Genomic DNA, 26,273 nt, shown 5'->3' with positions numbered 1-26,273 from the left:
GAAAAATATCCAGTGAAGAAAGTCTGTTTTATGTTCCATTTGATTTACCACCGAAACAACTGCGTTTTCCATACAAAAGGAAAGCGCCCCAGGTCTCCCCTAACTTATAATTACCCTAATTTAAGTCACGGAAACGGAACCTTTTAATCTTTGTTTAAATGGATAGCCTCTTCCAATGTCCCAGCAAACTTAGCTTGATTGGCAAATTTCGATGAGATATTATTATCACTTAACTTTATTAGGTTGTTAACCTAGTTTCCAACATTTTCGGCAATTTTATTGGTCAATAGTAAAGGCTTCAAGTCCCTCGCGGCCATATCGAATTTTTGCCCCCGACTTGCTCGCATTTTGGCAAATCTTGTAAATTTTCCTCCGAGATGTTCGAATGTAAGAAAATCTTTCACAGTTCAACCACATTAACTTGCAACCGAAATAAATAAATGCTTCTCCCTTACCAAAACAAAATCATTGCCCACTAAAATCGTATACAACTCATCACTTGCAGTTCACCGATAAGAAAGTAACACCCTCGAGACACTGAACACTTTTGACTTACAATTTTATTACTCCATAAGTGATGTACATCGACATTTTAATTATATACTAAACTAAAATTACCCTAATTATTTTCATTCACACTTTGTGCGCAAAACCTAAGGAAACTAATAAAAGTGGTGCATTATTCTGAATCAAGCATCTTGATAAGATTACCGCAGGGCCTAGTCAATTTCTCCTCTCCAACGCTGGGAGTTGTAATTTGGCTTTCACAAACGTTTTACACTATACACCTTTCTTGCGTGGTCTCTCCTGAGGAACGAGACAAAAGATTTGCTGTCTTGGGCTAATGCATTTTCACACAAGTCAAATGCACCGTTTCCATTGTAAAAGCGTTGTAGGGTTCTTCTTTCAGGAGAAAATTGATATCACTGCTTCGGTTAGAAATCGTAAAGAAAATGTTGGCAGGATCGTGTCTTACTGTGTGAACTTGATTTCTGTGGTAATCGGGGAATTAAGAAAAAATGACTCATAAAGAAAAGAAAAGATGCACTGGAAAAATTGACGTAATTATGCAAAATGATAAAACAAAAAAAATCCATAACAGGAGGAATAAGTTTGAGATTACAAAATAAAGACGCCAAATCAAGGCGATATGAGAAATAAATGCACAGCTAGTATATAACTAAAGTAAAACGGCGTTTATCTACCACCGATTGAACAACTAATTAGCAAGCAAGAAATCGATACTACTGTATTTGGCATGCAATTTCCTATATTACAGTAATCACTTTTTGGCAATAGCCTGTGTTATGAACTTTCCATTCTCAATTCTGATCACATATCTTGGCGACAAGATCTTCAAACACGTTTCCTTCCTCAGCAGCTGTCCCGTTCTCTAACTTGGCCGGGGTGACGCTTGTTCCGTTCTCGGGAGACCCCTGGGCGGGGTTGGAGGGTGTATCTGACAAGCCCCTCAGAGTACGTGTGTATGTAAACCCTCTCGTTCCATCCGGCCCGGTGGGTTTACGTATCACTTCAATCCTGCCGGGAAAATAAAAGTTAAGTCAACACTGAAGTTCGCTTTACTGACACGTTTTTTTGTAGTACTGAAGGGAGATTAAAGGCAAACAAACCCCGTTGGAAACACGCCAGTATATATGTACCCTTAATACTAGACTAGAGTAACAAGAAATAATGAGACAAGAGTTACAAAAATTTACATCAACCACAACAGACCACGCTATAAACCAAAATGTATCAGATAATGGGAAGAGCAAATAAACTGAGAACTTGTGAAGTCCCCCCCCCCCCCTCCCTCACCCTGCCCCTTCTACTTAAAAAAAAAACAATTGCAAAACATTTCTATAAAAAATATAAGAGAATCTCGTAGGTGGTGAATTCCTTATTTCTCGTTACCATTCTGAATCACATGATGTTGCTTACTTTAACGAGAAATTTGGTATTGAATTCTCACCTTGGTCCAGGACTCTCGACACTCTCAGAAAACGTTCTTCGTATGAGCCTTTCAGGTCGCTGAGAATCGCTGCACAAAAAACAAAACAGATAATAGTAAGACAGTGTTACAAGCTACTCTTTAAGTTCTCAAAACATGCACCGAGCACATGGCATTCAGAAATTAGTACGAATTCGTCCCGGTCTATTGCAAATCATGAATACAATTAGTTTGTTCATTGAGCTGGGGTTATAAAGCTGTTCTTGGGTGAAGGATCGCCTCAAAACCATTACAACTGAACTACAGGCGTCTCCTCTCGGCAGAGGCATTAAAGTCAATCAATAAGTAACAAGAAAGGGGTTCGTTTGAAAATAACGCTTTTTCGCCTGGACTGATTGTTAGATGACTTTTGAAGGACCTTTGAGGCCCTCCCGGGGGAGGGGGTGGGGACATGTTCCCTTTCCGTGTTCCCAGTTTTCCCCCCTTTTGTTCCCATGTTCCGGCTCTTATTCCCTTAAACTCCTGGAGGAGTCTCAGCTTTATTGTAACACCAGAAACAGTATCCAATGATGGATGTCGATTGCCATGTTTTAAGTCAGTTAATTACTGTATCCCTATTTTTTTCTATTGCACTTTTGATAATGATGACGTGAAGTCATCGAAACGTCAGGTTACTTTTTATCGTTAATTTTCTTATTTAAATGTGTTCCAAAATCTACTACAATTATTGGGTAGGTGACAGAAAAAAAAACTAGACAAGAACAGAGAAGACGAAGGCAATCTAAAGATGTCAAGGTAAAGGAATACACTTACCAGATCCTTCGTAAGCTGCAGGCGCTCATTTTACGAGTCTTCTGATTCTGAACCACAACAAATTCCACTTCGTCTCCTGGCTGTGGTGTAAGAAAACAAACGATGATTATTAGAACAACGAAAAATTGCGCGAAACCCTTTTAGAATCAACCATTCTTGAATGGTTGTTTTTACAAGTTATTGGAAAAAAGTTGTCAACAAAAGAAGACACTTTATTGGTTTGGTTGACCAACTTGTAAAAACGGTTTAACTGGTTAAGGCTTCCCAATGAACGTTTTCAACTATCCTGAAGAAAAATGGTTTTCCACAAAGAAAACTAAATAGCCCAACCAACAGTTCATCTAATAATAATAATAATAATAATAATAATAATAATAATAATAATAATAATAATAATAATAATAATAATAATAATAATAATAATAATGGTTTTATTGGTAACATTTCTACATAGTAGCTCTACATTTACCAATTAAACTAACCTAACCTAACAAATAAAATGATTTTTACAATAATAGTTATTAAGGGTCAGAGGGAAAAAGCAAGTTAAGTATTAAATGAATTAAGAGTGGATAATTAAGGTCAGATGCCGTTAGTTTACAGAATACTGCAAAAGAAGAACTGTTACTACGTGGCCTGTGAAAAGTGCGGACCCGACGCTATTTATATACTGTCACCTTTTTGAATAAAGATTACTGCCATGTCTGTAGCTTGTTTCATTCATTTCAGGCAGCTAGTACTCAAACTCAAAATGTTTGTTACAAAAAGGTTGTTACAAACGACCTGAAGACATCAAGACGTTGACGAAAAAAAAGGGAAAGTAAAAAGGAAACATGCCCGCTTAAGCAAAGACTACACAGAGCCAAAACAAATGAACTATACACTTGCCTGGAGTTCCACTTCACCCTCCACTTCACTCATGTGAAAAAACAGGTTTTTCCCTTCCTCGTTTTCATAAGCAATGAAGCCAAACTGAGAAAGGAGGACGAAAAACATGTCAGCGATGAATTCATTAACAAAAATGAAACCACCACACAGCGAGCTACGTTTGACACCTGTAAATGTATGTATGTTACAATGCCTCAAACAGAAAAGCCAAATTAAGACCTTTTATTATCGATGAATTCTTGATCAGGAAAAGCAGTGTAGACAAGCTTCAGATGTGAAAATCTTTTTATAAATTCTTGTAGAACTAGATCAGGGTTCCCACGGTTCGAGGTGGAAATGACAACAGTCCCGAAAGGTTTGGCCTTTCAAAAACTCAATTTGGAACTCACTTCATTATGGGTGCCGCTATTGATCAAAGTTCAACTAAATTCAAAATTCTCACAGCTAAGAGAACAGAGAAAGAGAAAACAAACAAACAACACCCACCTGGCCTTTGACTGATTCAACTCGCGACCGCACGCGTTGTCGTACACTGACTACTTTCATGGCTATCTCCTTTCCTGTTTGTTTATTGACACCCACCTGAAAACGAACCTAAGGTGCCAAAACAAATACACAAAACGTTAAGTATATTGGTTCAAAAGACATTTCTGGGGTGCTTGTTTGGGCAGAATGACCTTCGTACTCTTTCCTGTGTGACGGGGCCAAAGAGCGCCTGCGTGAGAACCCGTGGTTGTAAATGAATGACAAGAGATCTGGGTGCAAATGGCTTCAACAACTCAGTTAAGACTAACCTGTGCTAAGTTGACAAATAAAATCCATCTCAAAATATTCAGTGACATTTTGCAGAAGCTGCTGGGTTTGAAATATGACTGTATCTTACAATCAAGGGAAATCATATGGGAAATCTCAAAAGCTGATGGGCTTACAGTTGGCTAACAGCCACTATCAGCAAGTTTCTTGTGTCTAGGCAGTGGGGGCCTTTATTTTGGAATCAGAGAGGGACAGTAGGGAACATAAATTACCTTATCTCCATACTGAAGGACAGTCTTTTTATCCACAAGACTTGTAATGCCATACTCAACAGTAAATGAACACTCTTTATCCGGCTCCTGCTCAACCTCGTTCTCTTCTTCACTGTCTTGGTCTTCACGGGTAATACGCTCAATCAAACCAGCATACTCTACTTGCTGAAAAGTTCAATGTGACAGCAGCGACTTAACCTTTTTATAGCAAATTTATAGTTCCAAGCAACAGTTAAAGGTATTGTTTTGTCATGAATAAATGAGTTGAAGCAAGGTATCAACACCTTTGCTTTCATAATGTGAGAAATAATTGACAATGGATTCATCTTTGAAACTTTTTTGTCAACAGCAAAAAGAAATCTCTAAAAGCTTTTCTTCAAAGACTAAAAAAACTTGCGAACTTGAGCAAAATGTATGCTTTCAACTTTTCAAAGCTCGGAGTTCGCGATGCAATTTACTAGTCAAAAACCTACGATTGCAAGCGTAATTTGTCACCTATGATATTAAAATGTAATCAAATTGTGTACTCGTGAAATTAGGAAATAATTTCACTTGCATTTTGTCAAAATGCTAATAATTTCCCTCGCCTAAAGGCTCGGGAAATTATTAGCATTTTGACAAAACGCGCGTGAAATTATTTCCTAATTTCACTCGTCACCATTTGATTACCAATACTAATCTTGTTTGCAGTACCTGTGGATCAGCACGCCGCAGAGACCTCAAAACTTTGCCCAAGTACACTTCTGGTAGAATTTGCTCCTGAGTAATGGTCCCCTGAGGAAGTTTTACCAGCATCTCAGCACTTACTTTGCCATTCTTACATTTGATAGCATACTCCATTTCATCACCAAGGATAAGCTCATTAGGATCGCCATCATATTCACTGAAATTAACGCGTAAATTGTCAATCAATCAACCAATCAATCAATCAATCAAGCAAGCAAGCTGGCAAGCAATTAGTTAGTTTATTAAATCACTTGGTCCCAGGTTCGGCACGTCAGCAAAAAGGTTCAGTCTTTAAGACCATACAATACTTTAATTTCCGAGGAGAAAACATACAGCATCAACATGGCCAACATCATGTTACCTCATGGTCTTCAACAACAACAGGGGGACCCTAGAGGATTTCTAACTGAAAAAAAAAGCTTTCTGTGGAAGAGTATGCACATTGTTGTTTTAATCTTGTCCCATCATCCCTTTAACTGATACTACTTTGTATAATATTCAGTCTGTTTATCAAACGTGATCTGTGCTCAGTGGTCAGGTAGAAACTTGTGGCCAATCAGAGCACACACTTTGCTGTAATGCATATATAACGTAATACACGTTTACAAACCTGTAATGAAAGAACACTTCCTTGTCATGTTCTGATGTTTCCAGGAATCCAAAATTCTCCTTGAGTGTAGCAACATATCCCTTACAAGTGAACAACACACAAAATAAGATTTGCATCAACTGCAGTTTAATTTGTCAACACTGTGCTTCAGTAAAGCTGTTGGATTAAATTATTGCAAACAACTTTTTGACAACTTCAAATCCCATTAGTGTCCCCAGTTAGTTTGTTTTAGGCTAAATCCATTGATACTTTAATAAAAGTTGTCATCAACATCATCATCATCATCATCATCATCATCATCATCATCATCATCATCATCATTGTTGTCGTCATCATCATTATTATTCATGTTTTCTCCAAGCTTCACAACTTATCTAGATGTATGTGTACATTGTACATTAATTTTTGCCTTCCCACTGTACTGTTTGTCTTTGAGAAATAAAGGCAAATTGCTTTTTGCTGTTTTGCCATTACTCTTTAAGTAAATTTTGATAACATAACTTTCTTACCTTATGTCGCATTTCACTGTTTCTTTTCAACACAGTCACATTAACTGCCTTTCTAAACCCAGTTCTTTGACTTTCTGACAAATTAAACTCCACCTGAACAGTAGGAAAGACAAAAAAAACCCATTCAAATGCCGAAATTATACATCAACATCGTTAACCATACTCCAAAATATCTTGAGGTACTGCTGTAGTTTTTACCCCATGGAACAAAATGGAAGCAATTTTTGATATCTGTAATGGTAAAAATTCTGATTATTTAACAACACTGTATTGCTATTTAAATACCAGGTCTCCATACTGTGCAGCTCCTCTCAGTTCAAAGCTGTTTAAATCAAATGGCAATGATTCCCTAACTCCATTGATACAGCAGGTGATCAGACCAGACTCGCTCTCCCTACAAAATAATACGAAAACAAATTACTGTACAAGCACTGATACATGACAGGGTTCTATGTGGGATTAATCATTTGGGGGAGAAGTTCCAAGTGGCCGAAGGTCTTGAGCTTCCGAGGGGGTCCGGGGGCATGCCCCCAGAAATTTTTGAAATGAAAATACACTGAGATGCAATCAGTGCATTTTGAGACACAATATAACTGTCCTTAGACAGGGAATACTTCTTCACTAGCCTTGTCAAGTCTGGATGAATTTTCAGAAATAGTTACTTATATATGAAAACAACATTTTTTTTTTTGGGGGGGGGGGGGGGCTGGGCATTTTGCGGTGGAAGCTTCTACCCATTAAACACCCTTGATAACCCCGATAGAAAGGATGATACAACCTGACAATATATTATTGAGCCTATCAAGAATCATGTCAAAGCAAACTACGAATTTTCAGAGGTGACTTACATTTTGCTCTGCAAATTCAAATTGACATCACAGTAGCGTGCTCAATAATTTTATATCATAACATATGGCTGGTTAAATTTCCCAATAATTATAACGGACAGTGAGTCTGTGATGACACTTACTTGTAACTATCCTTTCTTGGGCTGCGACTGTTGTAGTAAGGCTCTCGCTCAATGCGTCCTTCATATATTTGGGATGAAATTTTCTGTGAAATATATAAAATTTAATTTAGTATAAAATACATATTTTACAAAACAGTACTAAATAGACCTGGAAGCTAGTACATAAGCTGTTAGAGTGGTATAGTAAATGGGAACACCTACTACACAGACTACTTAAGCTCACCAACATCTTTTACACTAATCACAGCGCTGAAAAATTTTGAATTCCAGCTCGCTTGTGGGACAAGCAGCTCTCAAATTTTATTTACCTTGGGCAGTTGCAGTCCTATCTCAGATAACTTTTAAATAATTTGGCCATGGCTGGCAGAGGACTTACTTGGCCATTTGCTTATCAATCAAGCATCTGCCAGGAAAACCCACATGTCCCAGATGACTAAACCAGTGAGACCTTTTTTGAGTCTTGTTATCCCCAAAAACATTTCTTGTATAGTTCTGAGAATCTGGCCATATATTGGCTATATTCTCTAAATCCAGGTTGTTCAAAAGCTGATCAACACTAACGCGGGATTAAAAGTTGATGAGGGTTGAATATGTCTTGTATAATTGTGTTTTTTTAGCTTATGTTTTAACGTTTGAGATGAGGCGGCATCAAAACTGGAGGACAGAAAAATATAAATAGTAACTTAACTGAAAAGTTTAAAACTGAAAAAAAATATCCATGCGCTAATCCGTGATTAGTGCATGCTTTGAACATTAAAATGCTGGCCTAGATGACTACATGTTTTACTCTCTTATTAACTACAATACACCAGGGCCCAGTTGTTCAAAGGGTGGATAACGCTATCCAGCGGATAAGCGATGACAAAACAAACCACGCTATATCCACTGGATAGTGATTTATCCGGTGGATAGCATTATCCACCCTTTGAACAACCGGGGGCAGTAAGGTTACAACTTGTAGGCAGAGGCTACTGAATGAATGTTTCTTTGTTTACAAGATTAAGATTTTTAGAGATTCTCAAAATTTCAAAACAGGTCACAGCCACATAGTTCCACGATTTAAACCTGATAGGAAGCACAAGCTACTAACCTCCATCTGAATTGTTCCTTTTGGTACAGCTCTGACCCTTATTGCATGTAGACGTTTAATGGATGATGTGTCCTAAAATGACAAACAGTAATGCAGTTCTTGTTTTAGTCAATTCATATTAGATTTCTGGTCTTCTTTATAGGGGATAAAGCTGTCATACTATACAAGTTTGACAACAGCTAGGTTCCAGGCTTTCATACTATACATTAGACATTGCAACTCATAGATAAAAGCACACTCAAAACCCTCAAACCCCACAAGCAATGATTAAACTCTACTAACCTCAGACACTGCAAATTCCACTTCATCTCCAACTTGAATCTGATGTGCCTAATGTTAAAGCAACACAGATACAAATTACAGAGAAATACTATCCAAACACAACAAAAATTTGTTTGAGAAATAATGAGTCTCAAAAAATCGGGATTCTACTGTTTTAAAGGTGCATCATTACTGTTGAATGTTACATACAGCGTCTAGAAGTTCACTGTAGTGAAAGAACATCCTGGCATCTCTGTCGCAGCATTTTATGAATCCAAAGCCTTCCTTCAGTGATGCAACAACACCCTAATGGAACAAACGTTTCAACACAATCAGTTGGCTACAAATCAACAGTAATTACATGTACAACTGTAACAATACATAAAAAAATATCTTATTAATTTGTTAAGCTTCTAGCGAGCCCACAAGGCTTACAAATCAGGACACACACCAGATTGAACTTGAATTCAGAGTGTTGTTTTTTGAGGAGGGAGAAAAACCCTCCAAGCAGGGACAAGCAATTAATTAAACCCACATAATGATGGCAGCTCAAGAATTTGAACCTGGGTCACTCAGAGTAACTTGTCCCTTGTGCCCCAGGCTCAGTCGGCTAAGAGGGACAAGTGGCTCTGGAGACGACAATAAAATTATTGGAGAGTGTCTCATTACCATTTCTCTTGTCTCTCCGTCATCTGGTTCTGCTACATCAACCAAGCTGATATTTGTAGCTCTTTTAAGTGAGTCACGGCGATCTTAACAACAGAACAAATAAATTATTAGGTCACTAATGTACAATGAATGCACCAAATGAATGGATTCAGAAGAACCACAATCACACTCACTGGCAAACAAGTTATTACAGCTGGACATGTAAGGAAAAAAAATTAATCCCAGCTTGCCCCTCAGGTAAGCAGCTCTCAAATTTTGCTTGCCAGGGCAGCTACACGCTTGTCTTAGTTTACTTTTTATGATTTAGTCAGTAGATGACTTGTCTACAGTTTGGTTCTTGCCCATTGCGCAGTACTGTAAGCATGAAAAGTTCCTTTCCCAGCAGGAAAGTCTACTTGTCCTGGATGACACTTTTTTTAGCCCTGCATGTATTTTGTTCATTAACCAACCACCAAAAATATCATATTAAAACAAACATGGTGGCTGTGTCCAATCTGTTTGCAAGTCAGCAAATATTATCTAGATCTGCTATGTACAGCAGTTTTGGCTACTGTTGCAACATTGAAGAAATAAATGAAAAATTCCAAGCAGAACGTGCAACCAGTGACAAGGACAGGAAAAGTTGCACTTGTATTTTACTAGATCAAAATTGATATTAAAAGGCTGCAACTACATAATTTTTGGAGTGCTGTGATTACATATAGCCATTTCCACAACAGGAGCTCAGCAAATCAGTGTACAGTAACAGAAATATTATGTCTAAGTATTGAAAATCAGGTTAAAAGTGGGGCTAATAACACAGGAGTACAGTATGGTCCATATTTAAATGCAACATTATTACAACCCACCAACTGCAATGTTAAATTCCACTACATCTCCAGCTCTGAGTGAAAAGTCTCCCTGCAGGTCCCGTTCAGAAAAGACAATCTCTTCCTCGATATCTTCATTATCTGGTAGAGTGTAGACAATCTTTCCATGCAGTGGATCATGTTGTCTCTTGGCAGCAGATTTACTCAATGGCCGATCCACAGTTCCCTGATATCTCACGCTGCTCACATCTTCAAACTTCACGGTTCCCTCAGGCAACTTTTCCACACGCACTGCAACTTCTTTACTCTACATGGCATGTGAATAACATTTATGTGAGAAATAGGCTACAGCAACAACTTAATAATTATCTAAGTGCGATTCATAGCTAGCATCTCACTTGGATAAAGACACAAAATTGCAAGTTGTATATCAAACACAAGAGACAGTGTTTCATCAAGATATCCAAACACCGAGACGAGAGTTGAAAATACAACGTGCAGCATGAGTATTTTTGACAAAAATTAAAGGTGTTTGGGTAGCCGATGAAACACCATCTTGAGTGTTTGATATATCTTCTCAATCAAAACAAAAACTACAGAGGAAATGGAGAATTAAATCATAAAAATCTATGCTAATTAAGACCGAATATCCAAACCTCCAGTCCTTCACAGTTAATTAGGACTTTCTTTGTTTCAATTTGACGAATTATTAATAAATTTGAGAAGTGCTGATAAACTACTTAACAGTGCTTTTAAAAAGATTTTAAGCAGGTGGCTGTCCATGTGTGCAACTGTTAGAGAACAATGTAAGAAACTGAAATCTCCTCCCCTCCCCCAGGAGGCTGCATGCGTTTTAGCCAGTGATTCACAGCAGAATACCTGCCGCAGCTCTGGCAGGTGCTGGGTCTAATTAAAAGCCGTGACTATAATATTATATGAAACAATCAGGCAACTTGCATGAAGACAGCAAAACAGAATTTGAAAGATGAGAGTAGGAAAATGATCTCCCAAATGTAAGAACTCTAATCAAGATACAAAAGATACAAAAGCCATAGAAATAAGTCATGCACATGCTGTGGGAAATGTAAAAATTAGTTTACATTACAAGTAAATGTTGTATTTCCTAACTTGCAAACATCAGTCATAACATTAAATGAGGTTAAATGCGATTTAACCAAGTTAAATAAAGCAATTTAACCAAGTTAACCACAACGAGTGGGTAGTCGGCTGTCCTGGTGGTCAGCGGTTACTAGCTCTTGTCAGGCTCAGTGCGTTGCGTTCTCGGACATTACAGCGTGGTGTCAGGTCTTCGTTCAATGGAGGGTTTTCAGGGATGTTTTGCGAGTTTTTCCCCTCCCTCCCTCCCTTTCCTGCTTCTTTTTATTAGTTATAAATTTATTTTTCCGCTGATTTAATCAGTGTGACGGGTGTCTGTGTGTGGGGGCTCATGGCTGTTTTGTTGGGATTGCCAGCCTTGGCAGCTTTATCCTATCTGGGGAGGGCCGGCTGACCTCAGTGGAGGCCCTCCCGGGTATCCCAGGCACCCATCCTCCATATTCGCGAGGCAGTGGTTAATTTTTCTTAATGTTAATAAATCATTATAATAGAAATACAATGCTTTTCTGTGATATACCTTGATATATTCATTTAAAATATTTCAAACTCAATTTACTGGACCAATTAATTTATGAAAGCCATGGCGACTGCCTCAGAGATCTTATTCTCTTAAAGTTAATCTATATGCTGGGATCTTCCCCGTAGACTACTGCCTTGTCCTGGTGGGGGAGCTTGCGTGCCTCAATGACCTTGAGAACTATACCGTCCGGTCTTCCCTTAGCAGGTCTAACCTTGGTGGGCAGGTCAAAGGGTAGAGGCCAGACAAAAGGGTAGTCACTGGTCCTCCAGGTTGGGGGTTGGGCGTGCGGCTAATCCCCGCACCCTGTAAAAATATATGATTACAGAAACCAAAAAGAAAATTGACGAACTCATCAGGGGTGCTGTCGGGCGACATGCGAGTTACCCGATGATAGCTTTCTTAGCTGGAATTCTGGTGTCACGCATATGACAGCTGCGGGGCAAAGCCTCAAGGATCCCCGCAACCTGATTCAGTCGCCTGGGACTTCCCTCGTGACACCCAAAGCTACCCTGAGATTTGGGTGTTGGAACGTGCAACCACTTTATCAGATAGGAAAAAAAAAACGGCCTCAAGAATCCTTATGGGCCCGATGAGGATAAGTAAGTAAGTATATGCAACCATGGCTTTTCAGCCCTTTGACAGGCTGTATTCTTCATGGCATGGGATAAATTGCATGTACATGTTCACTACACAGTGTCACAACAGTGCACATTTAACAATGTTCTTACATTTCTCGCTTGTATTCCAAATTCCACATCATCTCCTAGCATGAGCTCATTAATATTCCCTCTGAATTCACTATAGTGGAAGAAAATCTGCCCAAACCAAAAAAATATATAATTAAACATGAAGGAATAACACTAAAAATAACAAACCAACAACAACAACAATGTTCAATAACAGTAATTATAATAACAAAGGAAAGGTAAAGATGACAGAGAATCTCACCTCACTGACTTTGTCTGCCCTTTCAATAAATCCAAATGATTCTTTCATTGATGAAACAACCCCCTGGAACAAAATATAAAGATCACAGATAGTTTATTATTTTGCTATTGTCTGCTATGGCGTGGTGGTTTTCAGCTAGGGGTTGGCAGACATACATTATAGTACAATGTATATTAATTCTTATTAAGCAGACTGAGTCACTTGACTCAAGTTAACTATTTGACCAGATGTAATAATTGATTGACGATATTGAAATGTTTGGCCCTGTTCACAAATGTACATGAATGTAAATGCAACAGCCAATTCCGCAACAGTCATTACAATCCTTAATTGTTGCCAAGTTGAAGTTGTAATGCCAATTGAAAGATGAAACACATTTTTGTGATACTGTATGAATAAATTCCTTATAAAGGCTGGTTTTCACTTGCAACAGAGTCATAATTAGACACATAAGAGCGCCAACAACCTTGCTGGTGAAAATTGTAAATCAATGTCGAAACAGAGTCAAAGACTCAGCGGAACCAGAGTTGGAAGAAAAAAGAATGTTTCTATTTCCAATTGATTCCACTTATGATTCATCCTTTATTAACCAGATTGTAGGAGTTGCAAGCAGAAGCAGAAGAACAAACAAAGTCATAAGTGGAATTAAAAAAATAAAAATAAAAAATAAACTTTTCACCACTCTGTCAGTCTGATTTACCTTATTATAGGAAATTAACGCTTGTGTTAATTAAGGTATTTGAAATTAACGCGACTTAAATTAACGCGAATTGAAGGAAAAATTACTTCCCAATAAAGGAAATTAACGCGACAGATGGGGTAACATTTCAAAATGAAGGAAATTAACGCGACGTACACAACAGGAACAAATTTATTTCAACACTTGTAGGCGTATAATTTTAAACGAAAACAATGTTCATGGTGCTTTTTCCACTTTGAGCGTTCTTCGCAGTATCAATGATAGTGGCAGATGAAATAATGCTTTTTCCTTGGAGTTAATTAAGAACGTCTGGACTGAACGGAGAAATTGGGGCCAAAATAATGGAAATTAACGTCATGGAAAGTAACGCTCCACTTAATTAACGGTGCGGAAATTAACGTTAACAAAAATTAACGCGACTTAAATTAACGCGAATGTTTGAAATTTGCGTTAATTTCCTATAATAAGGTAGATTGTAATGCTTTGCAGCTCTCATTATGACTCTGACTTGATCTGTTGTTAGTGAAAACAAGCCTTAAAAGTAAGTGTACACCATGCAGCAATGTTGGCATCACAGCCCTCCTTTTAAATATTTCAACAATGTATATACGCTGCATCTACACACTTATTAAACATACCTGGCATTTCTCAGTATCCACTGCTTCTAAAAGAGTAACTTCACGAGCTCTGATAACCCCAGTTCTTTTAAAACAAAACACAAACCCATAATGTGAAGAATATTAAGGTACATGTTGTCAGATAGTGCAGAGTCCCAGATAGAGCTTAGGAGGGGAAATTGTACTTGACATGTGCACTTTTAACAAATAATGGCCAAAATAATGACAGAAGCAAGATCACAGTATTTTAGGTGTTTATTTTCACTAATTATGACAAAACTGTCCACAGAACAAACAAGATTGATTTCTGAACATCATTACAGTGCGGCTACTGTAACCGGGGTCACCCAGACAAAGTTAGCTTCAGCCAATGAAATGTCGAGTACAGAACAAAGAAATTTCAACTTCTTCGTTCGCCACGAAAACAGATCGATACAAACTTTGGCTGTATGGCGGCGCTGAGTTTTCAATTAATTTCAATTGCATCCGTTTTGAACTTGAGTGGTTGTGACAGCAACATTTGGAATGTAAATATTAGCGATGTTTATGTAAGAGAAGTTCGAAACTGTGTAAAAACGGGGAAAGAAACGACCGTATCGTCTGTGTCAATGGTGCGTGGCGGAGTTCGCTCGTGACAATTTCAAGTTTTCTCTACGGCATCAACTGGAGTTTTGGTAGCTGTACCATTTAGAAAATAAATACATGTGATGCTAGCGAAGGAAGATATTCTGCGCTGTATAACGTACCAGTGAAAGTGGCGATGCAAACATTTTTTTGTCGTTTGAGTAAATAAAAATAAAATTTCACTTTGTTCACTCGTGAAGCTTATGTTTTTGCGTGTTTATTCAAGCTAGCTGAATTGCCGAAACTTTCGGATGTATACGGCCGATACGCTTTCGGTGGAACTCAACGATCGGACATCGCAGAAAACTAAATTTATCTCGCTGGTAATACATGTACGTGCTTCGTTGTATGCAAATACGCCACCCACTTTGCCTAACCTATGACCGTCGCTTTCACTGACACAGACGATACGGTCGTTTCTTTCCCCGTTTTTACAGTTTCAGACTTCTCTTACATAAACATCGCTAATATTTACCTTCCAAATGTTGCTGTCACAACCACTCAAGTTCAAAACGGATGCAATTGAAATTAATTGAAAATTCAGCGCCGTCATACGGCCAAAGTTTGTATCGATCTGTTTTCGTGGCGAACGAAGAAGTTAAAATTTCTTTGTTCTGCATTCGACATTTCATTGGCTGAAGCTAAAAATGTAGAAATCTTTTGTTTCAGTTCTGCTTTGTGATTGGTTAACTTTGTCTTGGTGACCCCGGTTACAGTAGCCCCACTGTAATTACATTTTCATACAAAATAAAATAAACTTGACAAAAGTCAGTTTTTTGTCCAGCTTTAATTTATGCCCCTACTTGGCTTTTCCTTGCTTCTTTTGAGTTTCTCTACAGCCTTCAGCTGTTATTGTGATATTTCAGTTACATTGACAACTTGTTAGACAGCACTGAAAATTCCCTTAAACTGTGTGACCTACATGTCAGGGTTCAAAATAGCAGCCGGCTGTCGGCGGTAGCCGACACTTTCAGGACACTTGCCGGCTACTTTTCACCAAAGAAATACAAAATATCATGCCTTGATTGGCCAACTGAAATCAAAGTTGCTGTAATGTTGAAGTAAACATTTCATATCAGACAATAAAGCAGCTACAGGGCTAGAAAGTGCGACTCACTGATCGCTAAAGCGACCAAAATGTTATATTTGGCGACTAAAACTTCTGATTTTACAGTTTAGTTGCCAATGTGGCGACCCTGGCTGCCCCGCCTTCTCAGGTATTGTGTCCCTCCAAAAATTATATTGCCATTGGAAGATCTTATTTGCTTCTAAAACATTCAAAATAAGAAAAGAAGTCACATGGCTGTAATCCATTTTGTTGTTTTGCCATAAAACATTCTATCACTTTCGAAAAACTTGCAAATGGCCGACTCTGTTTGAAATCGTCCCAGGATGCATTGCAAACCTGGTACATCATGTATGCATATGTATTGTGTCCCTTGAAAATGCATGGCTCTTTAACCGGCGCCTGGCGCCTGTGCCGCCCGTAACCGCCCGTAAAAACCGCATCGTGACAAACGCCCTTTCCCTCCCTCCCTGGAGACTTTTTGGTTCTCCTATTGTTCTACAGATAATAAGGGCAAATAAACCAATCAGAATCCGTTTTCTGCGCATATTTTTAGGGAACTCTTGGGGTCCTAGAAAGAAGGTTTTTTTGTCTTATTCCGTGCGTTGAAAATGTACAAGAAAATCATGGCGCCGAGCGGCACGTATTTACAAACTTCCAAGGCCTTGTTTTTGATTCTGAACACAAAAAATACCATCTTTGAGACTTAAAAAGGAAAGAAGAAACACTATAGAATATTTAAGTGGCCCTAAAACGGAAAACCATGGAGAACAGAGTGCTAAAACCTTGTTGAAGAAGGATTCAGCTTTCCTTTCACGGCCGCGAAGACATGCCGTAATGGCGCTTACAAGACCTTACAAGTGCGTTTTGAATTCAAATCAGGGGCTTGAACACGGCTAAATGCAGCTTCTCAAGACTTCTGATAACGAAATGGTAATGTACTGTTATTGCTTCGAATTTGGATGTAATTTTTTCAAGGATCGGTAGATCCATTAAGTGTACAATTGACTCCAAAAGCCGTCTGCTAAAATGAAACTTCGCCTTCGACATGAACATGTGGATAATTAATTCTTCCGTGCAGTTCAGCACGGCTCGAAAAATTTCGATATTTGACGCTTGTGAACACATTTATTGGCTATCATCCTAACTGAAAACAAATTCTAAACAAAGTTTCTTTCAAGTTTTTGTCATTTATCAATTCTGAGTGCGGAATTTTAGGCTTTTGAAGGCGAAAAGATTTGTCGCGCACAGGTTGTTATCTGACACCTATTTATTGGGAGACTTGCTTCTTCATTGTTTTGCTCCGCTTTGTTTTAAATTATGTCTATCGCTTTAGAAAATTACAACAGTGCTTCAGAATATACAAAGGAGTATGTTTATTAACATCAAAATTAAAGGAACGCGTAGAAAGCGGTCCTAGTGTTAAGTTAGTGGTCGGAATTCTGTAATTTTGTAAGCGTTGTTTATGCTTTTTCACCGAGAAAAAAGCTCAGTGTTATTGAATTAATGACAGTGTCAGTTAAACAGTTTGAAAACCTATCTTTTACCCAACTATTTTACGATTTTTCTTAAGAATTTGTACAAAGTCTACGTGTTTTGCGAGCTCCAAAATTACGCGCGGAGGTGAATAAAATTTTATCGCTGTCTTGTAATTTCGTTTGGGATCAATTTATCAATGCTGGGAATCTCTTTTAGTCATAAATTGGTATTTCAACATGTCTAGTTTGAATAAAAGTTTACTTCAGAAACTAATGGTTTGTCTGAATTTACTGCGCATATGGTTTATTTTTTCCACTCGTGCGTTTGCGTTGAATGTCGTAAAATAGCCAGGTATTTAGGGGTGGGTGTGTGCGTAAAACCTTCAGGCGTCAATGGGTTAACAGCCGGGATAAATGAGCCTTGACAAACAAGAGCTCATAGAGCTTACAACTGCGCTGGTCTCGTGAGCACTTTAGGGGAGCCATGTGGGGGAACAAAAAATGCACCCCCCCCCCCCCCTTACCCTCTTTACCTGCGTCGAACAATGTTGCGACTGACAAACAAGATGGTAGGAAAACACCTTGCGTGACATTTCATGGTTGACTAGTTCCATCCGAAATTAAATATTTTTCTTATATGCTAATGCTGGCCAAATTTAATAGCCGTAATGCATGTTTAAGTCAGACGTGCTTGTTTCACCACCAAGCCTCGCTTTCGAAATGAAAACTTGCAAATTTTATCACGAACGAATTCCCTAAGCAGCAAAGATAAAAGGAATACCCACGTGAAAACTGCATGAAGATGGCAGAACTTTAAGAATAATTCGTGTAAACGAGGCTTGGTGGTGAATTTTGAGCATATGACGTTATCACGCATTAGGCCTATTCCCACGATCCTGATCCGTGAAACAAAAAATCTTTTAAATCAGCATCCAGTGTTGTCTTGAATTACCGTTTAAAGATTGAATAACCAGCTCCGAAAATGGAATATTGGAGCAAATAATTAAATCAAATTTGAGAAAAACACTAGACCTGTGTTTTGCTGAATGGGAATTCCCCGGAGAATTAATTTAGCAATGACGTAACCCTTGCAAGTCAGGGCATGTTTGTCTCAGTGGTTTTCCATCAGATTTCAGAAATCCTATAGATGACACAGTTCCAAAAATAAATAACGCTAAAACATCGAACGTTTCACACTTAACATGCTAAGTTTAGACCAGAGGATTTGTTTGTGGCAGATTTAAACCTTTCAGAGCATTGCGTGATTCTTGCCGATCAGTGCCTTGTGAAAGTAAAAATTTGCTAACGCCAGCACATTCCAGGACACAAACGTAATGTAAATAAATGTAAATTCTTGCCCGCTAAAGCGTATCTTTTTAAAGCGTAAAATTTTAGTATTTTCTTCGATTCAAACGCTTCAAAATACTTCACACTGAATTTTGTAAGTAAAGAAGAATGGCTTCGCAAAGATTTGAAAGGTAGCTGATAATAGCTTTGAAAAATTACGTGACTCGAGGTCTAGCCGATCGAAAGTGAAACTTGTCATGTCAGCACATTCTTTTACACCAACGTAATGGTATTTATTCACAGATTCTGGCCCGCTGAAATATATTCTTCTCTCGACGCATAGAAATTTAGAATTTTCTTTGAATAAAACGCTTCAAAATTGTATATTTCACACTAAACATTTTTTGTAAAGACAAAAAATAAGAAAATTTATCCATTTGTTACTGATTTGTAGCTTCTAAACATCGCGTGACATTAAGCATGACCGAGTGGAGGTTTGGGACAGGTCACCGACAAAACGAAAAATAATAATAAACCCCGTGCAGAGCAAGAACTGCGCAGCGCAGTTAAAAAGCCGACAAATTCAGGCTAAAAACGAAATTTTATTTTGAACCCTGCATATAGCTTCACTCTTTAAGTACGCAACATGAAAGTCTGCATGACCCGATTCAAATTTTGTTTTAGTCAGGCTACTGGCATTAATGTTTTCCCTTTACTTGCACTATATTTTGAAGATACAGAGTCAAGTAACACAGATGAACTGTTTCACACATGTCAATTCCATGTACAGCTGCAATTATTAATCCCCCAAAAAGTAAAAGTACAAACCATATTCATGTTATGGTGTTTTTTAAATTCACTGTTCAAAGCATACCTTTTATCAGTGGCTACATAAAATTCAACTTTGTCTCCCTTGTGAAGTGGTGTACCAGAATCAATGACGTCACTTGCGGAGAATGACAGATAAAAGTACTCCTGGAAAAAATGCAAACGATCACCATCACATGTGTTTACAAGTAGAGATCAAGCTGTCTGGCAATCCAGATCAATTCAATGAACTGTAACAGCAACAACAACAACAACTTACTCCATTCCTCTGATAGCTAACCCGTCCCATTTCAGGATCAACAAGCCCATTTGATGGCTAAAAAAGAAGAAATTCTGTATAACACGCCATAACAAATTTTGTATACAACTCACAAGTTTCAGAATCAGTTAATTACTTTCTTTTGTCTTGAGCTATTTTATTTTCTTAAGTCAACTTATTACCATTTCAAAAACATTTCTTGTAAATGTACATATATACAGATACACTATAATGCAAAAAGTCACACTACTGTTTTGAGATCTAAATCTCTTTTATTTAATAACTTTGAATTGCCTTAAAGTGAAATTCAAATTCAATTACATGCTATATGTACATCCCCAAGTCCATGTGAACCCTGGTAATTAATGCAGTTTATAGAAAAATGCAAGTACTGACCTCTTTTGAAATAACTTTAGGGTCATTTACATGTATTTAGTACACTTGGTTGAAACCCCCTTATGATGTAAACATGGTACATTGTTACATCATTAATAAGTTAGTGAATCAATTTATAACAACCACGGTCCATAACTTATATCTTAAGATTAAGCACTCACAGATTTTGTATTGTTCTTCAAATACAATTTGGGTTCAGCATCTATGATTCCAGTCACTTTGTCTTCACTTCGAATCTGAAAACAAATAATGAAGAAGACAATTAAAACTATCAGAACTTAGCTTTTTCTGTTTTTTTTTTTTTAAGAATATGCAGAAGTCTAATACAATGCTATTAAGTACTATGTAGAGACTGTTAAAAAATAGTTGTATGTCTAACTTAATTTATCAGCATATCGGTGTGGTTAATAAACAGATGAAGGCAAGTGGATTAACAGATGAGTGTATTAGCCAAGTGGCTATGATTTCAGCTCGTGAATGTTAGACTCCACTTGTTTTAACCAGTTAGATGAAAACAAGTTTAGAAAGGAAATTTATTTTTTGTTACACTTTTGCTATTCCTGGGTTTGTTATTAATACATGCATTATTTAACTGATTTCAAAGCTAAATTTACACTAAATAGTTTTGAATATGCAAGTATAGTGCTGTTTGAGGTATTTTTACATGTATATTTTTCACTTAAAGGTTCCAACAATCTTTCATTAATTGAAAAACTAATCAGTAAATTAAGTATTTTATGAATGATAAAAGTTTTGTGTTCATGGGTGAAATGTGTTGATTGTACAAACAAGACAAAAACAGCTGATCAAAAATTAAAAAATAATCTGCTTTCAAAACGAAACCTCCCCTTTATTTGTACGTGTACACACAACAACAGTACTGCTCGACAGTTTTTCAGAAATAAAAATTGACCAATTGAATGTTGTACAGTCAAAATGTGTGTGCACAAAATCCTGTAAATGCATGTGCTTCAGATGCGCACATCTTTAAGCAGAAAGGGTTTCAAAGTTCAATAAACAACTATAATGTACTTAATAAATATAAGATGTTCAACATGACAGGAGCATGAGACAAAGAAAAAAATCTGAGTCCCTGACGGGAATCGAACCCATGGCCTCCCAGATACCGGTTGGGCGCTCTAACCAACTGAGCTACGAGAGACTCGTTGTGAGCTGGGCCATTTACTAGGTTGATATGAAAGTTTTTTACTAGGTTCAAATAAAAGAGGAGGGGGAACAAACCTCAAAGGAGACAGATCCTGCTTCAAGTCGCACCACACGACAAGCAATAGGTTTTCCTGTTCGCTGATCTGATGAAATCTCAAATTCCATTTCATCTGAGGACATAGCACAGAACAAGAAATCATGAAAAAAGGTCCATTGTCTGTGCACTTGTCGGAAGCAGAAGTTGTTACACTATGTAAGGTTGGAATGTTTCTATCTTTCATTTGTTCACAGGCAAAAGATTTGGTTGGAAACTGAGCTGTTTACAGTTTGAAATCTTTGCTGTCAGCAATAAATTTATCTTTCATTTTTTCCCCTTTGTCTGGTCATCTTATCTGAGACACTGGAAGATAACAAGTAATCTGGTAATTACTGCTTATAACAATTTCAAATTAAAGACAAAATTATTAAACCATAATGGGTACCTCCAACACAGAGGTCCTCAGGGTCTTCATTGATTTGACTGTAATGGAAAAAAATCCGCAGTTCTCTCTCACAGCACTGGATAAAGCCATATGAATGCTACAACAAAGAGACAAACAAAAAAATTGAAGTTAGATGTATCTTGTAACTTAAGCTTTACTTCCAATGCCTGAGAAACTCCTGCCTGAGTACCTAAATACACCGGATCGGCTTATACATGGGTAAATACGGTACTATCAGAGAATCAACCCGCACTGCTCGAGAATAAACAAAGTATCTATCTATCTTCTGTCAGTTACTGGATGAAAAGACAAATTTCCAATAGCGACATCCACAACATTCCAAATTGCAACATGACAAGCCCTAAAATAATAATCTATGGGAGACATGCAAAGCTCCTTTACAGAACCTCTTTCATCTACAGGCTTAACAGGTGGAGTAACATTGATTATTTTATCAAATTATTTTTAAAGACTTGAGGTTAATATCTGCCAATTAGATATGATAAATAAAATTGAAACTTTTTAGTTGCTCATGAATGTTATAGAGCGACTGAGAGCAGAAGAATTAAATCGTGGCAAAAGATAACAAACACTTACTAAGAGTTTCTCAATTACACCAGTTTCTCTAGCCCTGAAAGGAAAATCACAACAGGATTAATAACAGAAAAATATCGAGTTATATCAGTTATTGTGCACATGAGAAGTTTGGAGAAACAATGAAGTAACATGTATGTAGAAACTTTGCACTAATTTCAACTGCATACAAACACCAAAACCAACAACTCCAGCCCATTAGATAATAAAGATGGCTAATAGATGAACCCAACTTTTTTTAGGTTCAAATCAAATAAGTGAGTGGGTGAAAGAGTCAATAAATCAGCATGCACTCTGTCATTTTTGTACTGTTTGCATGACAGACACAAATTAAAAACATACTCAGATTGCCCAGAGAAGGAACTGCTGTATGAGTAAGATCTCCCCTTATTGTGGTTGCCAATGTAATAATCACGATCACTGAAGTCGTATGGCGTTGTTCTGGTCCGATCTCTGCGTTCAGAACTCTGCAACAAAAATCCACTTTTGATTGAATTATGTTAACACTACAAATACATGTATCTTTGGCATGTATAAAATAAAAATCGAGAACCTTTTGAACCTGGGGCAATATCATACCTCCAGGATGGAATGCTACATAGCTGTAAGCCATCACAGTTCACCGCTGGGTGAAGACTCACGTAGGAATGGAAAAAAAGCACCCTTCCAATCTCCTTGGCAAGTCTCTAAGCAATTAATTTGGGTAAGGACAAATTACCCAGTTTTTGCTGCATTTCTTGAGATAATTGCCCAGATAGCGAGTATAAAATTAAGTTTCAAGTCAAGGTCTGAATAATTCTTACCGTTAGACCACTGTATAGTTTTTAAGTTGTTATATTACATGTATTCCTTGCCACAAATTTGTAAATAATTTAAATAGGCATGCCTGCCTCAACAGCGAGATTCTTACCTTCCAAGTAGCAGTTGCCATCTTCAGAATTCGATAATAATGCAAAGTTTGCCAATGAAAAAAATATTATATAAATCCTTTGAACTTCTTTTAAACCAGCTCCTCTAAATAACAAATACTAATAATACAAAAATGCTTTGGGAACATTAATTTGGCCTTGAAAACTCCAATCTCCAATGTTTGCCTGTTGAATACAAATAAAAAGAAACAAAACGTAATTGAAAATGGAATTTTTTTTTAATCACTTGTGTTTCAGTTTTCATTCAATACATATGATTTATAGCATAGCAAAGGACTATTGTAAATATAAGCATAGGGTTCTTTTTATTTCTGTAACTTATTATTATAAGAGCATTGAGATTTTTATGTAATATGTGAGAAATTTATTATTATTATTAGAAAGTGTTCATGGTCTAATTTACATTGTGTAAAGTAAAACAATGATCACGAGTCAACTTTAAAGTCTTTAGAAAACCATACTTACACAACAACAACATTATTATAACAACTCATTGTGGTTTAATTCAATATTATTGTACTTGCACTGGTAAAATATATAAGAACAAATTTATCAGCTAATAATGGTTTTATGAACCCGCTCAAACTACATCAATACTAACAAATAGTTCTAGCTTATATCCATCTTACAACATAGTGAATTAGGGCTCAAGACTAACTTTTTTCTAACTAGCCTAATGGCTATAGTGACAGCTTTGATTTCACTAGCCAAAACCAGTTTTCTTCTAGCCAGAACTTTCACGCATGGTTTTGTATTTTTTTTCTTTTACCAAGGTGGGAGATGCAGAATCAAATGGACTTCATAATCATAACTCCACAACTTCCACAACATGACTTCTTAGTTCTGCTCTCTTAGTGTTGAATTCAATTTGCAGTTTCTTTCCACTAAAATGCCTCAAATTTTCACTAGCCATTTTGGCTAGTGAAAGCCCAACCTACTAGCCAAAACTGTATTCTACTAACCTACTGTTAGCCTCGAGCCCGCGCGCTGAGTGAATAAACTTCCTGTAACCTTTTCAGGTAAATACCCAAAGCCACTAGCATTTATGGCCCATATGCATGTGATCTCTAGTTATATAAATTATTCTGGTAAGCATTTTTATTTAGTTATTAACTCTACCCTTTAAGGTCATTGCCAATAAGTATAATTCATTAATTTTTTTAAATCACTACTTTTAAATCAATTTATTTTCTATTTCTAATTATTAGTTGAGAGGACGATGCTAGAAATGTACATACCAGTAGATAATAAACAAAACACAGCCTTTGCTATCAATCTTGGGTATGAATATTGAGTTCCAATGAATTTGAAGAAAGGAAGGCCACTACAGCTTGGTCTGTTTGCAAAGGCGAAGTGTACAAAGCCATCATCTTGTTTTTATTTGCTTCCTGAATTTCCTGGGTAAAAAAAAGCCCAGTATTACATGTATATTGACATTCTCAGAGTTCAAATTACAAAAACTCTAAGTTTGTTGGGTGATTTTATCATCCACTATATCCCAATAACAGAACAAAAGTAGTCATCAAATACAAATAAAAGAAGTTAATAACCAAATAATTACAAGTTTCAACTGTCAAACCTTTCAGACTGTACCCTTAACTAGTTTAAGAATATTTAATGTGACGAGGTTCTCAAATTACGTTTACACGCCACAAGCAAAGGACAAGTCTCTTCACTATCACTGGCGTTTCTTCACACCCTGTTTATAAAAGCTTTAGAAATGTTCACGATGGCTTCAGACTTATTCTTTCAATACGAAATTAAACTTCGCCAACAAATTTTCTGTTCAAGAAACACTGGTCAAGGCCAGAACATACCAGCATACCAGATAACTTTAACCTGTTCGCCCCGCAAAAACGAAAACGCATTTTCAGCAAAATGTTTGTGACAATGGAACTCTTCTCTTCGCAAGTTTAAAAGTTAAATTTGTTTCTTGATAAAATTTCTAGTTATAGACGTACAAAGACGATAAAACGACCTTAGACTAGTTGAGACAAATCTCTTCGACAGAAAATTACTCATGAACGGTCGTTTTCTTGAAGTAATGAAATTAGCTATCAAATCTTGCTCCAGCACTTTGCGTGCCAGCCTCTTGACTTCTTTAAACAACTAAAACAATACATTAGATCGTACTGCCTTGAAGGAGAGTGATTTTACAAACCTTCGGAAGGAATATCGCGTACGAGGCGAGTTATTCCTCCCCGTGTCATGGAACCAAAAAGCAGCCATCTTGGATCTTCTTTCACCATAACACTGATCATGTGACCACTTCAGCCACATGTGCCCGGTCTGATGGGCGGAACCTTCAAAGGGAGATGGACATGATTGACGGATTCGTCGTATGTCGAATATTCAAGAGGACTATATTGGAGAGGGGGTCCTCCAACGGGCTGATTTCAAGGGTCTGTTGCACAAAAAAGGAAAAGGAACGCGTCCGCGGCTGGAAACACTTTTCATAACGGAAAACTCTTCGCAGCATAGCAGATCAGACTGGAAAACTCGTCCCGAGATTAAAAACTATTTGCATCCCGCTTCGAGGGGGAGGGGGGGGGGGGGTGGGTTGAAGAAGGAAAATTTTGGAATTTTGGTAAGTATTTTTTGGGTGGCTTGATTTGAGATTCGTGGTAGTGCCTTGGCTGTATGAACAGACGTGTTCTGTTTTCCTTTGTCAGAAAATAATTTGGCATGGGATTTTTTGGGGGTTAATTCTTGTTCCAGGGATTTTTTGGGGTCTTGATTTGTTCTCATTGATGATCCCCCTCGCTTGAAATCCCGAGTACCCCCCCCCCCCTATGCACTATAGAGAGAACTTTGTCATTGTAAAATTTATTTTTCCTGTGAGGGTAGAGGGACAGGAAAGGGGAAAAAACCAGCTACAAGGGACCGTATTGCCAGCAAATTTGAAACCCCTCTTCAAGAGTTTGGACAAATAACAGAGACA

At 37.5% G+C, this 26,273-nt stretch overlaps 1 protein-coding gene and 1 long non-coding RNA gene across 2 annotated transcripts in view; one reads left to right on the top strand and one right to left on the bottom strand.

Moving 5' to 3' along the window:
- Window positions 1–26,273, top strand: part of LOC144644847 (uncharacterized) — a 66,059-nt gene that overhangs the window by 16,988 nt on the left and 22,798 nt on the right. The window lies entirely within an intron of this gene.
- LOC144644746 (cold shock domain-containing protein E1-like) lies at window positions 543–25,604 on the bottom strand. The gene is made up of 29 exons (XM_078504266.1): window positions 25,494–25,604; window positions 24,571–24,729; window positions 23,314–23,497; window positions 22,746–22,870; window positions 22,407–22,440; window positions 21,810–21,906; window positions 21,403–21,497; window positions 20,322–20,396; window positions 19,765–19,821; window positions 19,552–19,652; window positions 14,244–14,307; window positions 12,906–12,968; window positions 12,686–12,772; window positions 10,361–10,628; window positions 9,513–9,595; window positions 9,054–9,149; window positions 8,865–8,912; window positions 8,583–8,654; window positions 7,493–7,575; window positions 6,808–6,916; window positions 6,523–6,615; window positions 6,014–6,093; window positions 5,371–5,560; window positions 4,678–4,842; window positions 4,139–4,246; window positions 3,649–3,736; window positions 2,765–2,840; window positions 1,973–2,041; window positions 543–1,539 (listed from the first exon to the last, which is right to left on the bottom strand). Exons 3-29 carry the CDS (start codon window positions 23,332–23,334, stop codon window positions 1,323–1,325), a joined length of 2,664 nt encoding a protein of 887 aa, XP_078360392.1. The 5' UTR covers window positions 23,335–23,497; window positions 24,571–24,729; window positions 25,494–25,604; the 3' UTR covers window positions 543–1,322.

The sequence above is a fragment of the Oculina patagonica genome, chromosome 2, assembly GCF_052425735.1.
Source record: "Oculina patagonica isolate OP01 chromosome 2, crgOcupat, whole genome shotgun sequence".
In the NCBI taxonomy this organism is placed as follows: Eukaryota; Metazoa; Cnidaria; class Anthozoa; order Scleractinia; family Oculinidae; genus Oculina; species Oculina patagonica.
The sequence above is the reverse complement of the archived record's forward strand: the minus strand, read 5'-3'. Positions and strand labels throughout refer to the sequence as shown.

What these genes read in the sequence shown, in the direction of transcription:
- LOC144644746 (XM_078504266.1), bottom strand. Translation starts at nt 23,334, where the DNA reads ATGGCAACTGCTACTTGGAAG. An exon ending in CCAAGAAAGGATAGTTACAA is followed by an intron (nt 6,917 to 7,492) that starts GTAAGTGTCATC and finishes ATTATTTTGTAG; the next exon opens with GGAGAGCGAGTCTGGTCTGA. An exon ending in GTCGAGAGTCCTGGACCAAG is followed by an intron (nt 1,540 to 1,972) that starts GTGAGAATTCAA and finishes TTTTCCCGGCAG; the next exon opens with GATTGAAGTGATACGTAAAC.